We start from the raw sequence: 20,179 nt of genomic DNA on the forward strand, positions 1-20,179 counted from the left end.
GAGCAAGACTCCATCTCAAACAAACAAACAAACAAAAACTTCAAATCACTACAAATAAATTACAGAGAAACAGAGCCCAAGATTTATGATGCCACCTTAACTAGCACAATTTCTTGGAGACATCTGAGGAGTTTAGGGGCCCTCTGATAATGAAATGCCGAGGCCCTCACCTCCTCCTATTAGGCCTTGAACCTCCTAGAATCTTTAAGGCTAAGATTGCTGCCAAAGTACAGAATCTAGAATCTCTTTAACTTACCTTCCTGCCTTTAGTCTGCTTTGGACGAATTAAGTAAGCGTCTTTACTCACCGAGCAAGAAAATATAAGTTGTTTTTACAATTTATTTTAAACTAACATCATTAAAAAATTGACAGGACAGGCCAAAAATAAAAGGAAATGTCATGTAAAGCAATAGAGAATGTAGTTCCTGGACAATCAAAACTGTAAACACTGAAATATGTTTTTTGTTGTTATTAAGAAACTTTTTTCTGATACTATAAGTAATCATGTCTGACACTTGAGGAGGCTAATATGTAACTGAAGCTTCCATTTAGCGACTCCATAGGATCTAGTTAAACTGGGTTAGACTGAATTTTCAGTAGGGAAACAAAGATCGCTTAGCCATCGTCCCCACAATTAAGCAATAAGGGAGCATCTGCAGTGGAACTGGAAAGAAACTCTTGATGTATGTTCAGTGACTTCTCTCCAAGAAGGAGTGCTTCAGGAGCTGGAGAGCAGAAGGTCGCTCATGCTGGTCCCTAAGAAGGGAAAAACACATTAGAAACAGCAGCACCCAGTAATGAGACTGCCAATGAGATCTACTTAAATGCAGACTTTAAAGATGGAAATACAACTTATGATAGTCAAACAGACTTGGGTTGAGTCCAGTCTCCAATTTTTAGCTGTGTGACCTTAAGCAAGTGACTAAAACCCTCCTCATCAGTAAGATGGGGATAACAATAATACCTAATTCATTGGGAGAATTGAATAATATATATACAACTTTTAAACAACAGCATGGTACTTGTTCGAATAGTGGTAGCTATTGTGATTGAAAACTAGGCCCTAGTTTCCCATTGTACTTTTGTTCAATTTGTTTGGAGTCTAATTTACATATGGTAAAATTCACACTTACATTTACTTTTAAAATTTAGAAGCATTAAAATCCAGAATTGAAAAGACTTTTTAAAATAGATATTCAAATATGCTTTGGTGATTAATTGAAATAATCCCATTTCGGGCACTCCTGGATTAACAAGATAGAGGGAGACAGTTGTTCAGTACTATTGTGGCATAATTTTTTACTTCAAGAAATTCAAAAGATGTTAGAAAGGTATCAGTCAATGAGCCAGTTAATGAACCAATGAGCTAATGAAATAGTCAATAATTAGCTTCAATGGCCTATTCCAGAGGCATTCTTTTGGTTAAATTAGCTATCTTTTGATATATTTTTTTCAGATACATAAATATTTATTAAGGCTTTAACAAACAGGTAACTTCCCCTAGCCTCCACCATTGTGCAAGCACTTTCTTTATTGATATATAATGAGTATTTATCATTTCTATATGTCAGGAACATTTCGAGTCGGCTTTTCTAGCTGTTTGAAATACAGAATACATTGTTGTTAATTAGTCATCCTGCTCTGTTATCAAACACTGGAATTTATTCCTTCTATCTAATTATGTACCCATTAACCAACCTCTCTTATCCTCCCTGCCCCACCACATACACACCCTTCCCAGCCTCTGATGACTATCATTTTACTTTCTATCTCCATGAGATCTACTTTCGTAGCTCCCACATAAGAGTGAGAACATGTGATATTTGTCTTGCTGGGCCTGGCATATTTTACTTAAGAAAATGAACTCCAGATCCATCTATGTTGCTGAAAATTATAAGATTTCATTTTTCTGGCCGGGCACGGTGGCTCAAGCCTGTAATCCCAGCACTTTGGGAGGCCGAGACGGGCGGATCACTAGGTCAGGAGATCGAGACCATCCTGGCTAACACGGTGAAACCCCGTCTCTACTAAAAAATACAAAAAACTAGCCGGGCGAGGTGGCGGGCGCCTGTAGTCCCAGCTACTCAGGAGGCTGAGACAGGAGAATGGCCCGAACCCGGGAGGCGGAGCTTGCAGTGAGCTGAGATCTGGCCACTGCACTCCAGCCTGGGCGACAGAGCGAGACTCCGTCTCAAAAAAAAAAAAAAAAAAGATTTCATTTTTTTTATGGCTGAGTAGCATTCTGTTGTATATATATACTAAGTTTTCTTTATCCATTCATCTGTTGAGGGACACTTAGGTGGGTCCATACCTTTGTTATTGTGAATACTGTTGCAATGAGCGTGAGGATGCAGGTATCCCTTAGAGATAATGATTTTCTTTCCTTTGGATGAATACTCAGTAGGAGGATTGCTGGATCATACGGCAGGTAGTTCTATTTTTAGTTGTTTTTTTTCTTTGTTTTTTTTTTTGTTTGTTTTTGAGAAATCTCCATATTGTTTTCCATAATGGCTGTATTAATTTACATTCACACCCAACAGTACATGAGTTCCCTTATCTATACATTCTTGCTAGCATCTGTTATTTTTGTGTGTTTTTAATAGTAGCCATTTTTAACTGGGATAAGATGGTATCTCTTGGTGGTTTTAATTTGCATTTCCTTGTTGATTAGTGATGTTGAGCATTTCTTCATATACCTGTCAGCTATTTGTGTCTTCTTTTGAGATATGTTTCTTATTGGATGAACATTTTGCAAATATTTTCTCCCATTCAACAGGTTGTCTCTTCACTCTGTGATTTCTTTTGCCTTAAAAGCACAGGTGACAAAACCAAAAATAGACAAATTGAACTATATATTAAAGAGCTTCTATACAGACCAATACCCTGGAGTGTTTCCCTGTGTTTTCTTCGAGTTGTTTTATAGTTTTGAGTCTTATGTTTAGGTACTTAATCAATTTTGAGTTGATTTTTGTATATGGTGAGATAGGGGTCTAACTTCATTCATCTGCATATAAATATGCACCATATATTGAAGAGGGGGGTGTCAATTCCCTGGTATGTGTTCTTGGTCCCTTTGTCAAAAATAAGTTGGTTTACATATGGGACTTATTTCTGGGTTCTCTGCTCTGTTCTATTAGTTTATGTGTCTGTTTTTATACCAATACCATGCTGTTTTGGTTACTATAGACTTGTAATATATTTTGTATATATTTTGTGTATATTTTGAAGTGACATAGTGTGATGCCTCCCACTTTGTTCTTTTTGCTCAGTATTGCTTTGGCTCTTTCAGCTCCTTTTTGGTTCCACACAAATTTTAGGACTGTTTTTTATATATTTCTGTGAAAAATTACATTGGTATTTTGATAGAGGTTTTATTGAATCCATAGATGACTTTGGTTAGTATGACCATTTTAACAATATTGATTCATGTGACCCATGAGCATTCGTTTGTGTCTTCAATTTTTTTTTATCAATGTTTTGTAGTTTATTTCATCAATGTTCTGTAGTTTTCCTTGTAGAGGTCTTTCACCTCCTTGGTTACATTTGTTCCCAGGTATTTTATTTTCTTTTTGTAGCCATTTTAAATGGGATTGCCTTCTTGATTTCTTTTTCAGCTACTTCACTGGTATATAGAAACACTACAGATTTTTGTATGTTAATTTTCTATCCTGCAACTTTACTGAATTGATCTAAGAGTTTTTGGTGAAGTTGTTAGGTTTTTCTAGATATAAGATCACGTCACCTGCAAAGAGGCACAGTTTGACTTTCTCTTTTCCAGTTTGAATGCCTTTTATTTATTTATTTATTTTATTTATTTATTTTTTTTTTTGAGATGGAGTCTCGCTCTGTCACCCAGGCTGGAGTGCAGTGGCACAATCTCAGCTCACTGCAAGCTCCACCTCCCGGGTTCACGCCATTCTCCTGCCTCAGCCTCCTGAGTAGCTGGAACTACAGGCTCCCGGCACCACACCCGGCTAATTTTTTATGTTTTTAGTAGAGATGGGGTTTCACTGTATTAGCCAGGATGGTCTCTATCTCTTGACCTCGTGATCTGCCTGCCTCAGCCCTGCAAAATGCTGGGATTACAGGCATGAGCTACCACGCCCAGCCTGAATGCCTTTTATTGTTTCTCTTGCCTAATCACTCTGGCTAGAACTTCCAATACTATGTTGAATAGGAGTGGTGAAAGTGGGCATCCTTCTCTTGTTCCAGTTCTAAGAAGAAAGACTTTCACCTTTACTGCATTCTGTATGTTGTTAGCTGTGGGTTTGTCATATATGGCCTATTATATTGAGGTATGTTCTTTCTATGCCTAGTTTGTTGATAGTTTTTATCACGAGGGGATGTTGGATTTAGAAAATGCCTTTTTTGTTTCTATTGAGATGGTCATATTGTTTTTGTCCTTCATTCTGTTAATGTGATGTATCATGTTTATTGTTTTGTGCATGTTAAACCATCCCTGCATCACTAGTATAAAACTCACTTGATTATGGTGTATTATCTTTTTGATATGCTGTTGGGTTAGTATTTTGTTCAGGAATTTTGTATCTGTGTTCATCAAGGATATTGGCCTATAGTTTTCTTTTTTTGTGGTTTTCGCATCCTTGTCTAGTTTTGGTATCAGGGTAATGCCAGCTTCATAGAATGAGTTAGGGAGAATTCCTTCCTTCTCAATTTTTTGGAATAGTTGGAGGATAACTGGTGTTAGTTCTTCTTTATGAGTTTGGTAGAATATGGCAATGAAGCCATCCAGTCCTGGGTTTTTCTTGGTTAGGAGATATTTTATTACTGATTCAATCTTATTGTTCAATATTGGTCTGTTCAGGTTCTCTGTTTCTTCCTGACTCAATCTTGTATGTGTCAAGGAATTTATCCATTTCCTCTAGGTTTTCCAGTTTGTTAGCTTATACTTGTTCATAATGTTCTCTGCTGGGTTTTTTCATTTCTGTAGTATTAGTTGTTATGTCTCCTTTTTTGTTTCTGATTTTTATTTGGGTCATCTCTTTTTTTCTTGGTTAGTCTGGCTAGCAGTTTACTGATTTCATTTTATTTTTTAACCAACTTCTCATTTAACTCATCCTTTTTTTTCTGTATTTCGTTAATGCTACTCTGACCTTTATTATTTTTCTATTAATTTAAAATTTTTTTATTTTTAATTTTTGTGGGTACATAGTAGGTGTATATATTTATGGGGTACATGAGATGTTTTGATACGGGCATGCAATGTCAAATAATCACATCATGGAGAATGGGGTATCTATCCTCTCAAGTATTTATCCTTTGTGTTACAAACAATCCAATTACACTCTTTGAATTATTTTTAAATGTACAATTAAGTTATTAATGACTACTGTCTCCCTGATGTGCTATCAAATGGTAGGTCTTGTTCAAGCTTTCTTTCTTTTTTTTTTTTTTTTTTTTAAGGTGGAGTCTCTGTCGCCCAGAGTGACAGAGTGCAATGGCACGATCTTGGCTCACTGCAAGCTCTGCCTCCCAGGTTCACACCATTCTCCTGCCTCAGCCTCCTGAGTAGCTGGGCCCACAGGTGCCCGCCACCATGCCCGGCTAATTTTTTGTATTCTTAGTAGAGATGGGGTTTCACCATGTTAGCCAGGATGGTCTCGATCTCCTGACCTCGTGATCCGCCTGCCTCGGCCTCCCAAAGTGCTGGGATTACAGGCATGAGCCACTGGTGCCCGGCTTATTCAAGCTTTCTAACTCTTTTTTTTTTTTTAATCCATTAACCATCCCTATCTGCCCTACCCCTATCCTCCTACTATCATTCCCAGCCTCTGGTAACCATCCTTCTACTCTCTGTGTTAATGAATTTAATTGTTTTTATTTTTAGATCCCACAAATAAGTGAGGACATGCAATGTTTATCTTTCTGAGCCTGGTTTATTTCACTTAACGTAATCTGATTTTTATTTCTTTTTTTCTACTAATTTGGGATTTGGCTTGTTCTCTTTTTCTTCTGTTTCCTTAATTATTTATTTAAATTTTTATACATTTTTAAAAGAAAGGGTCTTGCTCTGTCACCCCAGCTGGAATGCAGTGGTGAGATTATGGCTCACTGCAGTCTCAAACTCTTGGGTCAAGCAATCCTCCCATCCCAGCCTCCCAAGTGACCCAGCTAATTTTTTCTTTTTGAGACAAGGTCTCACTTTGCTGCTCAGGCTGGTCTTGAACCCTTGGCTTCAAGTGATCCTCCCACCTTGACCTCCCACAGTGTTGGGATTACAGGTGTAAGCCACCATGCCAAGCCAATCTTCATACATTTTTTTATGTAGGCTTTTATTGCTATAAACTTCCCTCTTAGCACTGCTTTTACTATGTCACATAGATTTGGGTATGTTGTGTTTTGATTTTCATTTGTTTTGAGAAATTTTTAAATTTTCTTCTTAATTTCTTTCTTGCCCCAATAGTCATTCAGGAACATGTTGTTTAGTTTCCATGTATTTGTACAGTTTCCAAAGTTCCTCTTGTGATTGATTTCTAGTTTTATTCCATTGTGGCTGAAAGAATACTTGTTATGATTTTGATTTTTAAAAATTTGTTGAAACTTTTTTGCAGCCTAACATATGGCCTATCCTGGAAAATGTTCCATGTTTTACATGGGAACATTTATTCTGTAGTTGTTTGAGAAAATATTCTGTAGGTATCTGTTGTGTCTGTTTGGCTTAAAGTGCAGTTTGAATCCAGTGTTTCTCTATGGATTTTTTGTTTAGATGACCTGTTTAATGTTGAGAGTGGGGTGTTAAAAGTCCCCATCTATGATTGTATTAGAGTCTATCTCTCTTTAGATCTAATAATATTTGCTTTATATACCTGGGTGCTCTGGTGTAGGTTGCATCAGAAATGTTACATCCTCTGACTGAATTTATGTCTTTATCATTATATAGTGACTTTGTCTCTTTTTACTGTTTTTGACATAAAGAGTGTTTTATCAGATATGAATATAGCTACTCATGCTCTCTATTGGTTTCTATTTGCATGAACTATCTTTTTCCATCCTTTTTCCATCCTTTCACTTTCAGTCTATATGTGTCTTTACAGGTAAAGTGAGTTTCTTGAAGGCAGCATATTTTTGGGTCATTTTTAATCTATTTAACCATTTTAATTGGAAATTTTAATCCATTTAGATTCAAGGTTATTATTGATATGTAATGACTTATTCCTGTCATTTTGTTGATTGTTTTCTAGTTGGCTTTTTGTTTGTTTGTTTGTTTGATTGATTGTTTCTTTCTCTCTCATTATTTATCATTGTGGTTTGGTGGTTTTCTGTAGCATTAACATTTGAATCCTTTCTCTACCTCTTTTGTGTGGTTTGCTCTACCAGTGAGTTTTACACTTTCATATGTTTTCATGATGATAGATATGATTGATAGATAGATAGATTCATATCTATCATCAGCTCACTGCAACCTCTGCCTCCCAGGTTCAAGCAATTCTCCTGTCTCAGCCTCCTGAGTAGCTGGGATTACAGGCATGTGCCACCACACCTGGGTAATTTTGTATTTTTAGTGGAGATGGGGTTTCTCCATGTTGGTCAGACTGGTCTCAAACTACTGACCTTAGGTGATCCACCAGCCTCGGCCTTCCAGGTGTAGGACTTTCTTTTATTTATTTATTTTTTTTGAGACAGAGTTTCGTTCTTGTTGCCCAGGCTAGAGTGCAATGGCACAATCTCAGCTCATCGCAACCTCCACCTCCCAGGTTCAAGCAATTCTCCTGCCTCTGCCTCCCAAGTAGCTGGGATTACAGGCATGCACCACCACACCTGGCTAATTTTGTATTTTTAGTAGAGACGGGGTTTCTCCGTGTTGAGGCTTGTCTCGAACTCCTGACCTCACATGATCTGCCTGCCTTGGCCTCCCAAAGTGCTGGGATTACAGGCGTGAGCCACCGTGCCCAGCTCCGGGTGTAGGACTTTCTTAAGCATTTCTTGTAGAGCCACTAATGGTGATGAAGTCTCTCAGTTTTTGCATGTCTGTGAAAGGCTTTCTCCATTTTTGAAGGATAACTTTGCTGAGTATAACATTCTTGGCTGACAGTTTTGTTTTTGTTTTTATCCCTTTCAAAACTTTTTTTTTTTTTTTTTTTTTTTTTGAGACGGAGTCTTTGCTCTGTCACCCAGGCTGGGGTGCAGTGGCGCGAACTCGGCTCACTACAAGCTCCGCCTCCTGGGTTTACGCCATTCTCCAACCTCAGCCTCCCGAGTAGCTGGGACTACAGGCACCCGCCACCTCGCCTGGCTAGTTTTTTTTGTACTTTTAGTAGAGATGGGGTTTCACCGTGTTAGCCAGGATGGTCTCGATCTCCTGACCTTGTGATCCGCCCGTCTCGGCCTCCCAAAGTGCTGGGATTACAGGCGTGAGCCACCGCGCCCGGCCCTCAAAACTTTTTTTTTTTTTTTTTTTTTTTTGAGACGGAGTGTTGCTCTTGCTGCCCAGACTAGAGTGCAATGGCACAAACTCAGCTCACTGCAACCTCTGCCTCCCAGGTTCAAGCAATTCTCCTGTCTCAGCCTCCTGAGTAGCTGGGATTACAGGCATGTGCCACCACACCTGAGTAATTTTGTATTTTTAGTGGAGATGGGGTTTCTCCATGTTGGTCAGGCTGGTTTCAAACTCCTGACCTCAGGTGATCCACCTGCCTCGGCCTTCCAAAGTGCTGGGATTACAGGCATGAGCCACCATGCCTGGCCTAAAACTTTTACTATATCATCCCATTCTCTCCTGGCCTGTAAGGTTTCTGCTGATAAATCCACTGTTAGTCTCATGGGGATTCTTTTATATGTTACTAGATGCTTTTCTTTTGCTGTTCTTAGAATTTTCTCTTTGTCTTTGACTTTTGATAGTTTGACTATAATGTACCATGGAGAAGACCTTTCTAGGTTGTATCTATTTGTGGATCTCTTAGCTTCCTGTATCTGGATGTCTAAATCTCTTGCTAGACCTGGGAAATTCTCAACTAGTCTGTCTTTAAATAGATTTTCTATACCTTTAGTCTTCTCTTCACCTTCTGGAACAACCAAAATTGTCTATTTGGTCAATCTGTAGTTTCCCACGTGTCATGTAGGCTTTGTTCACTCCTTTTTTTTTCTTTATTTTTGTCTGAATGGGTTATTTCAAAAGATCCGTATTCAAGTCCTGAGATTCTTTCTCCTGCTTGATGTAGTCTATTGTTGAAGCTCTTGAATGAATTTGCACATGTGGTGTAACAGTCATTTATTTTAATTTTCTGGATTGGCTTTCATAGGAGAAGACTTTTTCCTGAAGATGTATCTATGGTGTTGATTGGGTAGGATGCTTTAGCCTTGATTCTGGATGTATGCAGCAGTGTGGTCTTGGTATAATTTCTTCATCTGTAAACAGCACCAGTGGTGTCTGTGATTTCCTCAGTGGCTTAGTCTGTGATTGTTAGTGGAGTCTGTGGTGAGGTTTTACTGGGGATTGGCATGCCAGGTAGACCAGTCCTCTAGCCTGAGTGGTAGTGGTGGTGTGTCAAGCATGCCCATCCTTGGGCCCTGGGTGGCATACGTGGGCACTAGTGTTAATGGGTTCAAATGGGCCAATTCTTGGACTTCCAAGGCTTGCTCAGGTCCTGGTAGTGGTAGTGGTGTGCTGGGTAGGTGGATAGGTCCTTAGACTCCTGGGCAGTATGCATGGCATGGGCAATGGCAATAGTGGTACTGGGATAACGCTTGGGCTCAATAGCAGCAGGCACTGGTGTTTTTTGTTTTTTGTTTTTTGTTTTTTGAGACGGAGTCTTGCTCTGTCACCCAGGCTGGAGTGCAGTGGCCGGATCTTGGCTCACTGCAAGCTCCGCCTCCTGGGTTCACGCCATTCTCCTGCCTCAGCCTCCCGAGTAGCTGGGACTACAGGCGCCCGCCACCTCGCCCGGCTAGTTTTTTTGTACTTTTTAGTAGAGACGGGGTTTCACCGTGTTCGCCAGGATGGTCTTGATCTCCTGACCTCGTGATCCGCCCGTCTCGGCCTCCCAAAGTGCTGGGATTACAGGCTTGAGCCACCACGCCCGGCCTGGCACTGGTGTTAATAGTGGCTGCAATGGACTGGATGGGCCAGTCCTTGAGCCCTCAGGAGGAATGTACAGATACCAGCATTGATAGGGCAGAGAATCCCCAGGCCCCAGGCAATGTGCTCAGACACTGGCAGGGGTGCTGGGCCAGGCTTGTTTGACCTTTCCTCAGGCCCTCCAGTGGTACACTCAGGTGTCAGCAGTGGCGGGCAGGGTGGGGTGATCCCTAGGGCGCTGGCATGATGATTGGGTGGCTGCAGCTCCAGTGGTGGTGGGCAAGGGGAGCCTGTCATTAGGGCACGTGCAAGTGTGCTATAGCCCTGCTACTGGTGGGAGCAGAGCTGCTGTCCGTGGCAGCAGCTTCAGGCAGGTGGCTTTCAGGTTCCAGGGAGCTCACGGTTTGGCTTCTGGTGGTGGCAGTAGCTGTAGCCAAGAAAGCCAGTCCTCAGGGCACATGCAAATGTGCTGCAACCCTGTTGCCGAAGCAGCTGGGGTCGCTGCCAGTGGCATACACTTCAGCCTAAGCAGAGGCTGCCGTGGACAGCAGCAGAGCCTGTCCTCAGAGCATGTGTGTGGCAGCCCTGCTGCTGGAAAGGGTGGAGTTGCTATCTGTTATAGCCACCTCAGGTAGGCAGTTCTTAGGCTCTGGGGAGCACATGCTTTGGCTCCCTTTGTCCCAGGAGCAACCTCCCTGGTGCACTGCACTGTTGTTTCTGGGGTGCAGGACACCATGTGTGCTACAATGCTGGGGATCTGGCCACTCCACTGGGCACAACTGGCATCACACTGCTGCAGCCCTCCGGGTAAACACAAGAAGATGTAAGTAGGGTTCCAAGGATATGGAGTTGCAGGGGCTGTTGGACCCCAGGGCAGGATGGAGTCTGGTGGGGACCGGACTCTCAAAATGATGCCATGCTGTAGCTGCTTAGGACTCAGGGATGCATGGGACTTGGTGTGAGCTCCCTCTCTGGAGCAGGTTTCCAGGCAGCTCCATATTCTAGTCTCAGTGTCTGCAAGGACTAAAGGGTTCTCCCATGGCTAGGATTACAGGAGTTCACTGTGAGAATGTGGACCACTGGGGATCTCTCACCCTTTCCCAACTCTGGGGAGCCCCTCTGGGCTCTCAGCCAATCTCAACCAAACTGACTGCCTTCCTTCCCTCTTATTCCATGTCTCAGGTGTTTCCTGTCACTTCTCTGTTGAAATCCATGTTCTCTCTCAGATGCTGTATTTGAAATGTGGTTATCTACTTGCTATTTCAGTTCTTTGTGGAGGAAGTAAGTGCCAGATGCCTCTAGTCAGCCATCTTGAAGCCCCTCCTCTTTTAATACTTTTGAAAGCACAATGGCCAACAGATCATTTTCCAGTTGAAAATGGAAAATAAATACTCTTAAAAGTATTTTATATTGTGTGAAAGTATTATATTTTGTGTCATTTCTAAAGTTAAAAAAAAAAAAAAAGTCCAGCAAGGCACAGTGGCTCACACCTGTAATCCCAGCACTTTGGGAGGCTAAGGCGGGTGGATCAGGAGATCAGGAGTTCAAGACCAGCCTGGCCAACATGGTGAAACCCTGTCTCTACTAAAAAAACAAAAACATTAGCTGGCCGTGGTGGCGGGCGCCTGTAATCCCAGCTACTCGGGAGGCTGAGGCAGGAGAATTGCTTGAACCCATGGATGGAGGTTGCAGTGAGTCAAGATCACACCACTGCACTCCAGCCTGGGTAGCAGAGCAAGACTCCGTCTCGAAAAACAAACAAACAAAAAAATCCTTTCCCCATGGGGAGGTCCTTTCTCCTGCCTTTAAAATATGCAGAAATCTCTCTCCTTTAAAATCCTTTCCTTAAACTGGATACCATTTCTAGCTATTACCGCTCCCCCACCCACTTTTTTTTTTTTTGAGACAGGATCTCATTCTGTTGCCCAAGCTGGAGTGCAGTGGCATGATCACGGCTCACTGTGGTCTCAACCTTCCAGGCGCAAGTGATCCTCCCACCTCAGCCTTCTGAGTCTCTGGAACTACAGGTGTACGCCACCATGACTTGCTAATTTTTTTTTTTTTTCTTTTTTTTTTGAGACGGAACCTTGCTCTGTTGCCCAGGCTGGAGTGCAGTGGAGTAATCTCGGCTCACTGCAAGCTCCGCCTCCCGGGTTCACACCATTTTCCTGCCTCAGCCTCCCGAGTAGCTGGGACTGCAGGCACCCGCTACCACGCCTGGATAATTTTTTGTATTTTTAGTGGAGATGGGGTTTCACTGTGTTAGCCAGGATGGTCTTGATCTCCTGACCTCGTGATCCACCCACCTCGGCCTCCCAAAGTGCTGGGATTACAGGCGTGAGCCACCGTGTCTGGCTAATTTTTAAATTTTTTGTAGAAATAGGGTCTCCCTATGTTGCCCAGGCTGATCTCAAACTCCTGGGCTCAATTAGTTATTCTGCCTCAGCCTCCCATACAAGCGTGAACCACTGCGCCTGGTCCATCCCATTTTAAAAACTGCTGCCAAATGTCTCTAACAGGGCTAAACTCGGTGACTTCCCTCCAGTATTCTTAACCATTTGGCCCATTCCTCTATAGAAATTGCCCTCTTGAAATTTCCTGAAATTAACCAAATTTAATGAGCTCATCCTTTTTGTCATTTCTGTAGCATTTGAAATATTCACTACTCCCTCCTACCTGAAACTACCTCTGCTTAGACTTACGGGACACTCTGTCCTCTTGTTTCTTCTTACACCTTGGGGCAACTCCCTTCCCTTCCTCCCTTCCCTTCTCCAGTTATGTGCTAGACTTGATGCCATGCATTTCTGTTAGCTTCCACTGTGAGCATTTTCAAAATATTTTCCTCAGCCCTACATTTTTTTATGACTGTAGCAATCAACCTTATAATGATTTTTTTTTTTTTTTTTTTTAGACAGGGTCTTGCTCTGTCCCTTAGGCTGGAGTGCAGTGGCGCCATCTCAGCCCACTGCAGCCTCAACTTCCAGGGGTCAAGGGATCCTCTCATCCTCTCAACTCAGCCTCTTGAGTAGCTGGGACTACAGGCACACACCACCATGCCTGGCTAATTTTTGTATTTTTTTGAAAAGATGGGGTTTCGCCATGTTGCCCAGGTTGGTCTCCATCTCGAACTCCTGGACTCAAGCAATCCGCCCATCTCAGCCTTCCTAAGTGCCGGGATTACAGGCATGGGCCACCGCACCTGGCTGTTATAATGATTTTTAAATGTGTCCTTCCAATCTTAATTGCTTTCTTGAGCTGTAATTTCATAGCTTCAAATGTCTCCTTATATGGGGTGGGAAGGGTTTAGCTGCCTCCCCTGTTCTTCTCTCACAACTGTGATTTCTCCCATTATCCACACTCAAAAACATGAAATCCTATCATCCTGCTCCATTACCAAGTCTTGATTCACCTTTTCTCTGAAATTTTCTGGAATCCTTTACAATCCCACTTTACTTTACCACCATCAGCATCCAAGCTTTAGATTTCTGCAGAGCCTTCTAGTCTCAAGCAGCATCCATCCCAGGCCTTTCAATACATTGCCATCTGACCTGCCCTCCCACAGACCCTTTTCTTTATGGTCTTTTCTACCCCAAATCTTTTGCAGCCCCCTGCTCCTCACTGCCTATTGCAACAAAGCTAAACTCCTTGGCCTGACCTCCCAGAACTTGGTCTGTCCCTAGGAGTACCCGCTCCATGCTTATTTCTCGCAGCTTCCCCAAGTTCATTTCTGTTTTATTTAGACTTTTCCTAGTCTATGTCTGATTACCTCTATTTCTGAATCTTTAAGAGTGCCTCGCCCTTTATTTTCTGGCCATCCATATCTCCAAGGAGTATTGTTATTGATATCAGGTGAGATATCAATATACCTCAGGGTCTTTGCCATAGAATTTTAGAAGGTAATTATATACTTGTATATGACTCTAATTAGGTAAGTTATGTTAGTATTCTTCCTAATGATCATTAACTGTAAACTCCTAATTTTGTGCCCCACACTCTGCTAAGCAATTTACATGCACCATTTCACTTAACCTTCACAGTAACCCTGTTAATTCATTATTAGTGGTGTGAATTGTACATTGCTTAGTTTATGAAGCAATGGTTCAAAAGGAGAGCCATACAAGAAGATTCCACCATTTCTCTTTAGAGCGCTTTGTGTGTGTGTGTGTGTTTAATCACAACTTGAAAGAAAATGAGAATAACAAGTGGTTTCTAGCTGTGAGTCAATAATATAGGTAATTGTTAAATTCAGAACAAAGCAACTACAATAGTTTTAAGAGTTAACACAAATCTCTAAAGCTAGTACTGGTCTATGTGATATTCCAACACATTTATGCAGTTTGTTTTTTTGGGGAGAGGGTGGGCAGCTCGGTGACTGGGGCTTTGTCCACAAAATCCACACTGGAAACCTAAGGGGTCTCTGCATCTAGCAATGCCAAAAACTATACCCCTGGAGTGGCATTCCTGCCCTGGCCCATGTAATCATCCTGAAATCAGCCAGGACGGACTGATACACACGTGCTGGGAGAGAGAGAGAGAGACTTAAAAACGGGCAAATTCATTGGCAGAGAGGGAGACCTGTAGATTCTAAGATTCATTCAGAAAGGCAAAATGAAGCCCTTGGGTGTTGGGGGTTGCCATATGTGCTTGCTAAAAGATGGGACACTGGAGTTTTTCATCGAGGGATAAGAAGGCACACTTCCTTGAAAGACAGGAAATTGACTTTGAGTCTCAGGCCTTTCTTGTCCTCCAACTAAAGCTGAGCCTTGCTAGGTAGGTGGGTTCGGGGCTGCTGTGCAATATCCTAGAGTGGACTCCAGCACCCACAGCCCTACTCCTTAACTCTTCCCCACCCCATGGGTACACACTTTAACTAGAGTCATCTCTCTGCTTTTATTTCATTCTTGGATTTAAGATTTCATATGAGCAGAGAGTACCTGGCTAAAAATTTGAAAATCACAGCACTAGTTCGTCTCCATTACATTACAGTTACAGTTCTAACATTTTACCCAGAATTTAATTCCATAGATATGAGAGAAGATAATGAAGGGGAAAACAGGCAATTTTCTAAGGCTTTTCTGATTCACCAAATATTCCCCAACTTGACATTGAACTTGGAGATTTCAACTCCAATTAGACATTTGTTTATTTGGCCCCAAATGTTTCCCCTCACTTTAAATGCGAGGTGATGTCATTTCACCCTAGCCAGTTCCTAGGAAGATGTCTCATTGGCAAATAAGCAGATCTTTAACACATTTTGCAAACCCATTGATTTGGGCAAGTATTAACAGAACTTAATAAGACATTTAACGGAGGCACTTTCTACTTGAAGCATTGCCTCCTATACGCTGATAAAACAATGAATACAATTACCCAATATGACTGATTATGATTACTTTCAGCACAAAATCACTGTCTACTTGACTTCATAACCAAAACGAAGCTTTTAATGGGCCATAAATTGCAAGGGAAATGTCAGCCACTTGGAATCTCTGGGCATTTGTCTTCTTCCTCTTGCTTTCAGTTTCTTACCTGGTCAGGCACATGCGCACAAAGTCTGCTGCATTTTCTGAGAAGTGGTCTGGTAAAGGAGGCATCAGCCCTCGGTGTGCTCCGATGTAAAACATGGCAGCCATCCTGTCCATGGAAGCCAGTGGAGGCTTCCCTGTAGCCATCTCAAACACAGTACAACCGATGCTCCAGATATCTGATTTCCTTCCATAGCCAGACTCATTGATGACTTCTGGGGCCATCCAATATGGAGTCCCATGCATGGACTTAAGCATGTCACTGTGGGTGCCATTTAAACCTGCCCAGGCCAAACGCTTGGCACAGCCAAAGTCAATCAGCTTTATTATTCCAGTTGGCATGAGCATAACATTATTTCCTTTTATATCGCGATGTACTACACAGTTCTCATGGAGATAAGCAACACCTTGCAGAATTTGTTTCGTATATTTACAGAACACCATCTCAGGCAATGGCCCAAAACGGTTTATAATACTAGAGATTGAGCCACCAGGGACAAACTCCATGAAAATGCTCACAGTGTTCTCTTGCAAGCATGTCCCCAAATAGGCCACAATGTTGACATGTTTCAGTGCTTTGAGCAAATCTACTTCTTCCTGTAGTTTCTGGTATTCCTTTTCAGTAGCTAATTTATCAGAGGTATCCAAAGCCACCTGTTTTACAGCTATTAGCTGCCCTTGGCTAGTGAGACCACAGTATACCTAGAAGCAAACCAATAATACCTTGTTATTAAATTAATGACATAACTCATTCACAAAATGCCTCAGGTGACACTTGACTTTCCCTTCTCTTCCTAAACCCTTGTCTTTCTCTAAGTCAATACCTCCCTTCCTAAATGCAAAGTATTTAAGCAAATTCAGTGTTTCAGTGGAGCCAAGATGGGTATGAGAAACATGGTGGATGGATGTCATATTGGCTTACAGTGGCTTGAATTGGCTAGAATCCTGGTTTCATTTTTCCCCAGCTGTATAACTTGGGATAAATGTCTAATCTTTTGACTTCAGTTTTTCTCATCTGTAAAACTGAGGTAACAATACTTGCCTCACAGATTTCTTTTTCTTTTTTTTTTCTTTTTAGACAGGGCCTCACTCTGTTGCCCAGGCTGGAGTGCATTGGCACAATCACAGCTCATTGCAGCCTCAACTTCCTGGGCTCAAGCAATCCTCCCGCCTCAACCTCCTGAATAGCTAGTAGCTAGGATCATAGGTGTGTGCCACCACACCTGGCTAATTTTGTGTGTGTATGTGTGTGTACTTTTTGTAGAGCCACTGTGCTATCTTTTTCTTTTTTTTTCTTTTGGAGACAGGGTCTCTCTGTGTCACCCAGACTGGAATGCAGTGGCCCTGATCATATCTCACTGCAGTCTCAAACTCCTGGGCTCAAGCGATCCTCCTGCCTCAGTGTCCTGAGTAGCTGGGACTACAGGCATGTACCACCACACTAGGCTAATTTTTAAAGTATTTTTGTGGAGACAAGGTCTCCCTATGTTGCCCAGGTTGCCTCACAGAATTTTTTTTCTTTTCTTTTTTTTTTTTTTTTTGAGACAGAGTCTCGCTCTGTCACCCAGGCTGGAGTGCAGTGGCATGATCTGGGCTCACTGCAACCTCTGCCTCCTGGGTTCAAGCAATTCTCATGCCTCAGCCTCCTGAGTAGCTGGGATTACAGGTGTGTGCCACCACACCTGGCTAATTTTTGTATTTAGTAGAGATGGGGTTTCACCATATGGTCAGTCTGGTCTCGAACTCCTGACCTCAAGAGATCCACCTGCCTCAGCCTCCCAAAGTGCTGGGATTACAGCGAGAGCCACCACACCTGGCCTACCTCCCAGATTTCTATGATGACTACATGAGATGGTGGTTTGGAAAAGCTCCTGACAATACGTAAAATAGAGCTAGTTCAGCTCCCAAGCTCTCTGGAGCGAGGAGACAGGCCCTGGAAATCACCCTTGTGATGTAATCTCAGTGGTTTTGTGTCTTCCTATCTTCTCACTGATTCCTGAAATGTCCCCATCTGGAGACAGCACAAGTCTTATTTGGGGGCCAGCCTTTTCTTTACTCGTCTATGTAAATAACTATCTAAAGTGCTAGGGTTTAGATATATAATGTTTGTACATATTTAAGAGGTACATGTGATATATTAATACATGCATAGAATGTGTAACGATCAAGACAGCGTGTTTAGGACATCCATCACCTTAAACATTTGTCATTTTCTTTGTGTTGGGGGCATTTCAAATCTTCTAGCTAATTGGAAATACACAATATATTGTTGTTGACTATAGTCACCCTACTGTGTTATCAAAGACTAGAACTTATTTCTTCTATCTGACTGTACGTTTGTACCCACCTGTCTTCACCCCCCACCCTCCAAGATCTCTTACACAATTCACAAAATGTAAGGAACATCTTTTGTTTTTGCCATCTACCAATGATTCTCCAAACTTCCAGTAACATATTCAGCTGTTGAAGGAAGATATTTTATTTTTATTTTTATTTTTTTGAGACGGAGTTTTGCTCTGTCGCCCAAGCTGGAGTGCAGGGGCGCGATCTCGGCTCACTGCAAGCTCCGCCTCCCAGGTTCACGCCATTCTCCTGCCTCAGCCTCCTGAGTAGCTGGGACTACAGGCGCCCACCACCATGCCCTGCTAATTTTTTGTATTTTTAGTAGAGATGGGGTTTCACCGTGTTAGCCAGGATGGTCTCTATCTCCTGACCTCGTGATCTGCCCGTCTCGGCCTCCCAAAGTTTTGGGATTACAAGCGTGAGGCACTGCGCCCGATCAAAGGAAGATATTTCTTTCCCATTGGACTTGAACCTGGGAGGATGAGAGGCTAGAAATGCAGTGGCCATTGTATCGCTATATGTGCCTGAGAAAGAGCCAGACAGAGAGAGAGACCAGATCCTGATGACATCGTCTGACTCCTGAAGCCACCTGAGCCCAGAGCCTGACCTATTCTAGACCTTTCGATTGGATAAAGCAGTAATGGTCCTTTCCCTCAGTGCTTGGATTTTCTGTTACTTCAACTGAAAGAGTTCTAAGTAAAAGAGTGCTTGCCAGATAAAGCAGGGAGGATGACTGGGGAATGAGGGGGGCGGAGGGAGGGACTGTGGAGGGGTGGGGAGTGCTGATTTCAAGTTTCCAGTTTAACTTACTGTGCCATAGGCTCCCTTTCCAAGAATCTCACCCTTGGTCCATAGGATAGGTTCTTCAGACTTTAAACTATTTTCAGAAAATGTCATCTTTTCATTTGAGATGAGAAATTTCTCCTCCCTGTCATATGTCCTGAGCCCATTACTATGCCTCTGGAAGAATGAGACAAAAGGAAAGATGACCATTAAACCAAGTCACTGGGATGGAGAGAAAGGGGTGAGAGTAAAGTCTTCTTTTCATGTCTGTGGCCACTCTTAAAGGTAACTTCTAGAGACACATCGTTCCCCCAAATGACCACGTAGTGTATCTTAGCTGTGTCCTTCAGCCTTGTTAATTATACACATTTTAAAACCACATCTTGCTCTGTATATTTTATAGGAGGAGATCTTAGGCCTGTTCATCTCAGGGCCCACATGAGCCTGCAGCTACTAACCACTGTCTTTTGAGAATGATCTTTCACAAGGTCCCTATCATGACAGAATATGTTAATGTGTGCCATCTCCTCAGCCCCCTAACCTCAACTCTCCTCAAAATTCCCATTATCATGGTCAACTTGCTCCTAAACACAGCCTAGTTCAGAGAGAGAAACATACGCAGAGCTGGACACATACATAGAGCCACACATACTCATACACACATATTCATATGTGTGTTCACACAAATGTACACACACATAAACATAAATGATATATAATCCATAAACATACATGCACACATATACATCACATATATACATACACATATGTACTGAGAGATAATATACAAACCAACAATGGCCAGACCATATATAAAAATAGAACTCTGACCTACAGTGTGCAGCAACCAACCCAGGAAATCAACCCATTATCTACAGTCACCAAACCAGGAAGCCAGTTTACCGTCTGCAAGTCAGACTTGCGGGAAGTCAGACTAGTATCTCTAGCAAACAGTCCGGGAAGCTACGGGATAATTCTTTACCTTGTATGTTCTTCTGACCAACTATTTAAAATAATTATTCCTGGCTGGGTGCAGGGGCTCACGCCTGTAATCCCAGCACTTTGGGAGGCCAAGGCAGGTGGATCACGAGGTCAGGAGTTCCAAGACCAGCCTGGCCAAGATGGTGAAACCCCATCTCTTCTAAAAATACAAAAATTATCCAGGCGTGGTAGCAAGTGTCTGTAATCCCAGCTACTCGGGAGGCTGAGGCAGCAGAATTGCTTGAACCCAGGAGGCGGAGGTTGCAGTGAGCTGAGATCGCACCACTGCACTCTAGCCTGGGCAACAGAGCAAGACTCCATCTCAAAAAAAAAAATTATTCCTGATCCTGATACAGTGTGGATGTAGTGTACTATAACCTGAGTTAGCGTTCAATACATAATATTTCAGCTTAACTACTGTTTCTGTCTTTAGAATTTCAGTTTGGGAGGCTCGTGTACTTTAGTGAAAATGATAACAAAGAAAACTCGACTATCTGTTGATCTTCTTCCC

The 20,179-nt window shown here is 42.3% G+C and overlaps 1 protein-coding gene across 1 annotated transcript in view; it reads right to left on the bottom strand.

Moving 5' to 3' along the window:
- Positions 1-325: 325 nt before the first annotated feature.
- Positions 326-20,179, bottom strand: part of MAP3K19 (mitogen-activated protein kinase kinase kinase 19) — a 104,772-nt gene continuing 84,918 nt past the window's right edge. The window contains exons 11-13 of the mRNA XM_077956513.1: positions 18,715-18,864; positions 15,566-16,263; positions 326-756 (exon numbers count right to left, since the gene is read on the bottom strand). Of these exons, the coding sequence (XP_077812639.1) occupies positions 690-756; positions 15,566-16,263; positions 18,715-18,864 (915 nt within the window). The 3' untranslated portion in view covers positions 326-689. The remainder of the gene's footprint in view (positions 757-15,565; positions 16,264-18,714; positions 18,865-20,179) is intronic.

The sequence above is a fragment of the Macaca mulatta genome, chromosome 12, assembly GCF_049350105.2.
Source record: "Macaca mulatta isolate MMU2019108-1 chromosome 12, T2T-MMU8v2.0, whole genome shotgun sequence".
Taxonomy (NCBI): domain Eukaryota; kingdom Metazoa; phylum Chordata; class Mammalia; order Primates; family Cercopithecidae; genus Macaca; species Macaca mulatta.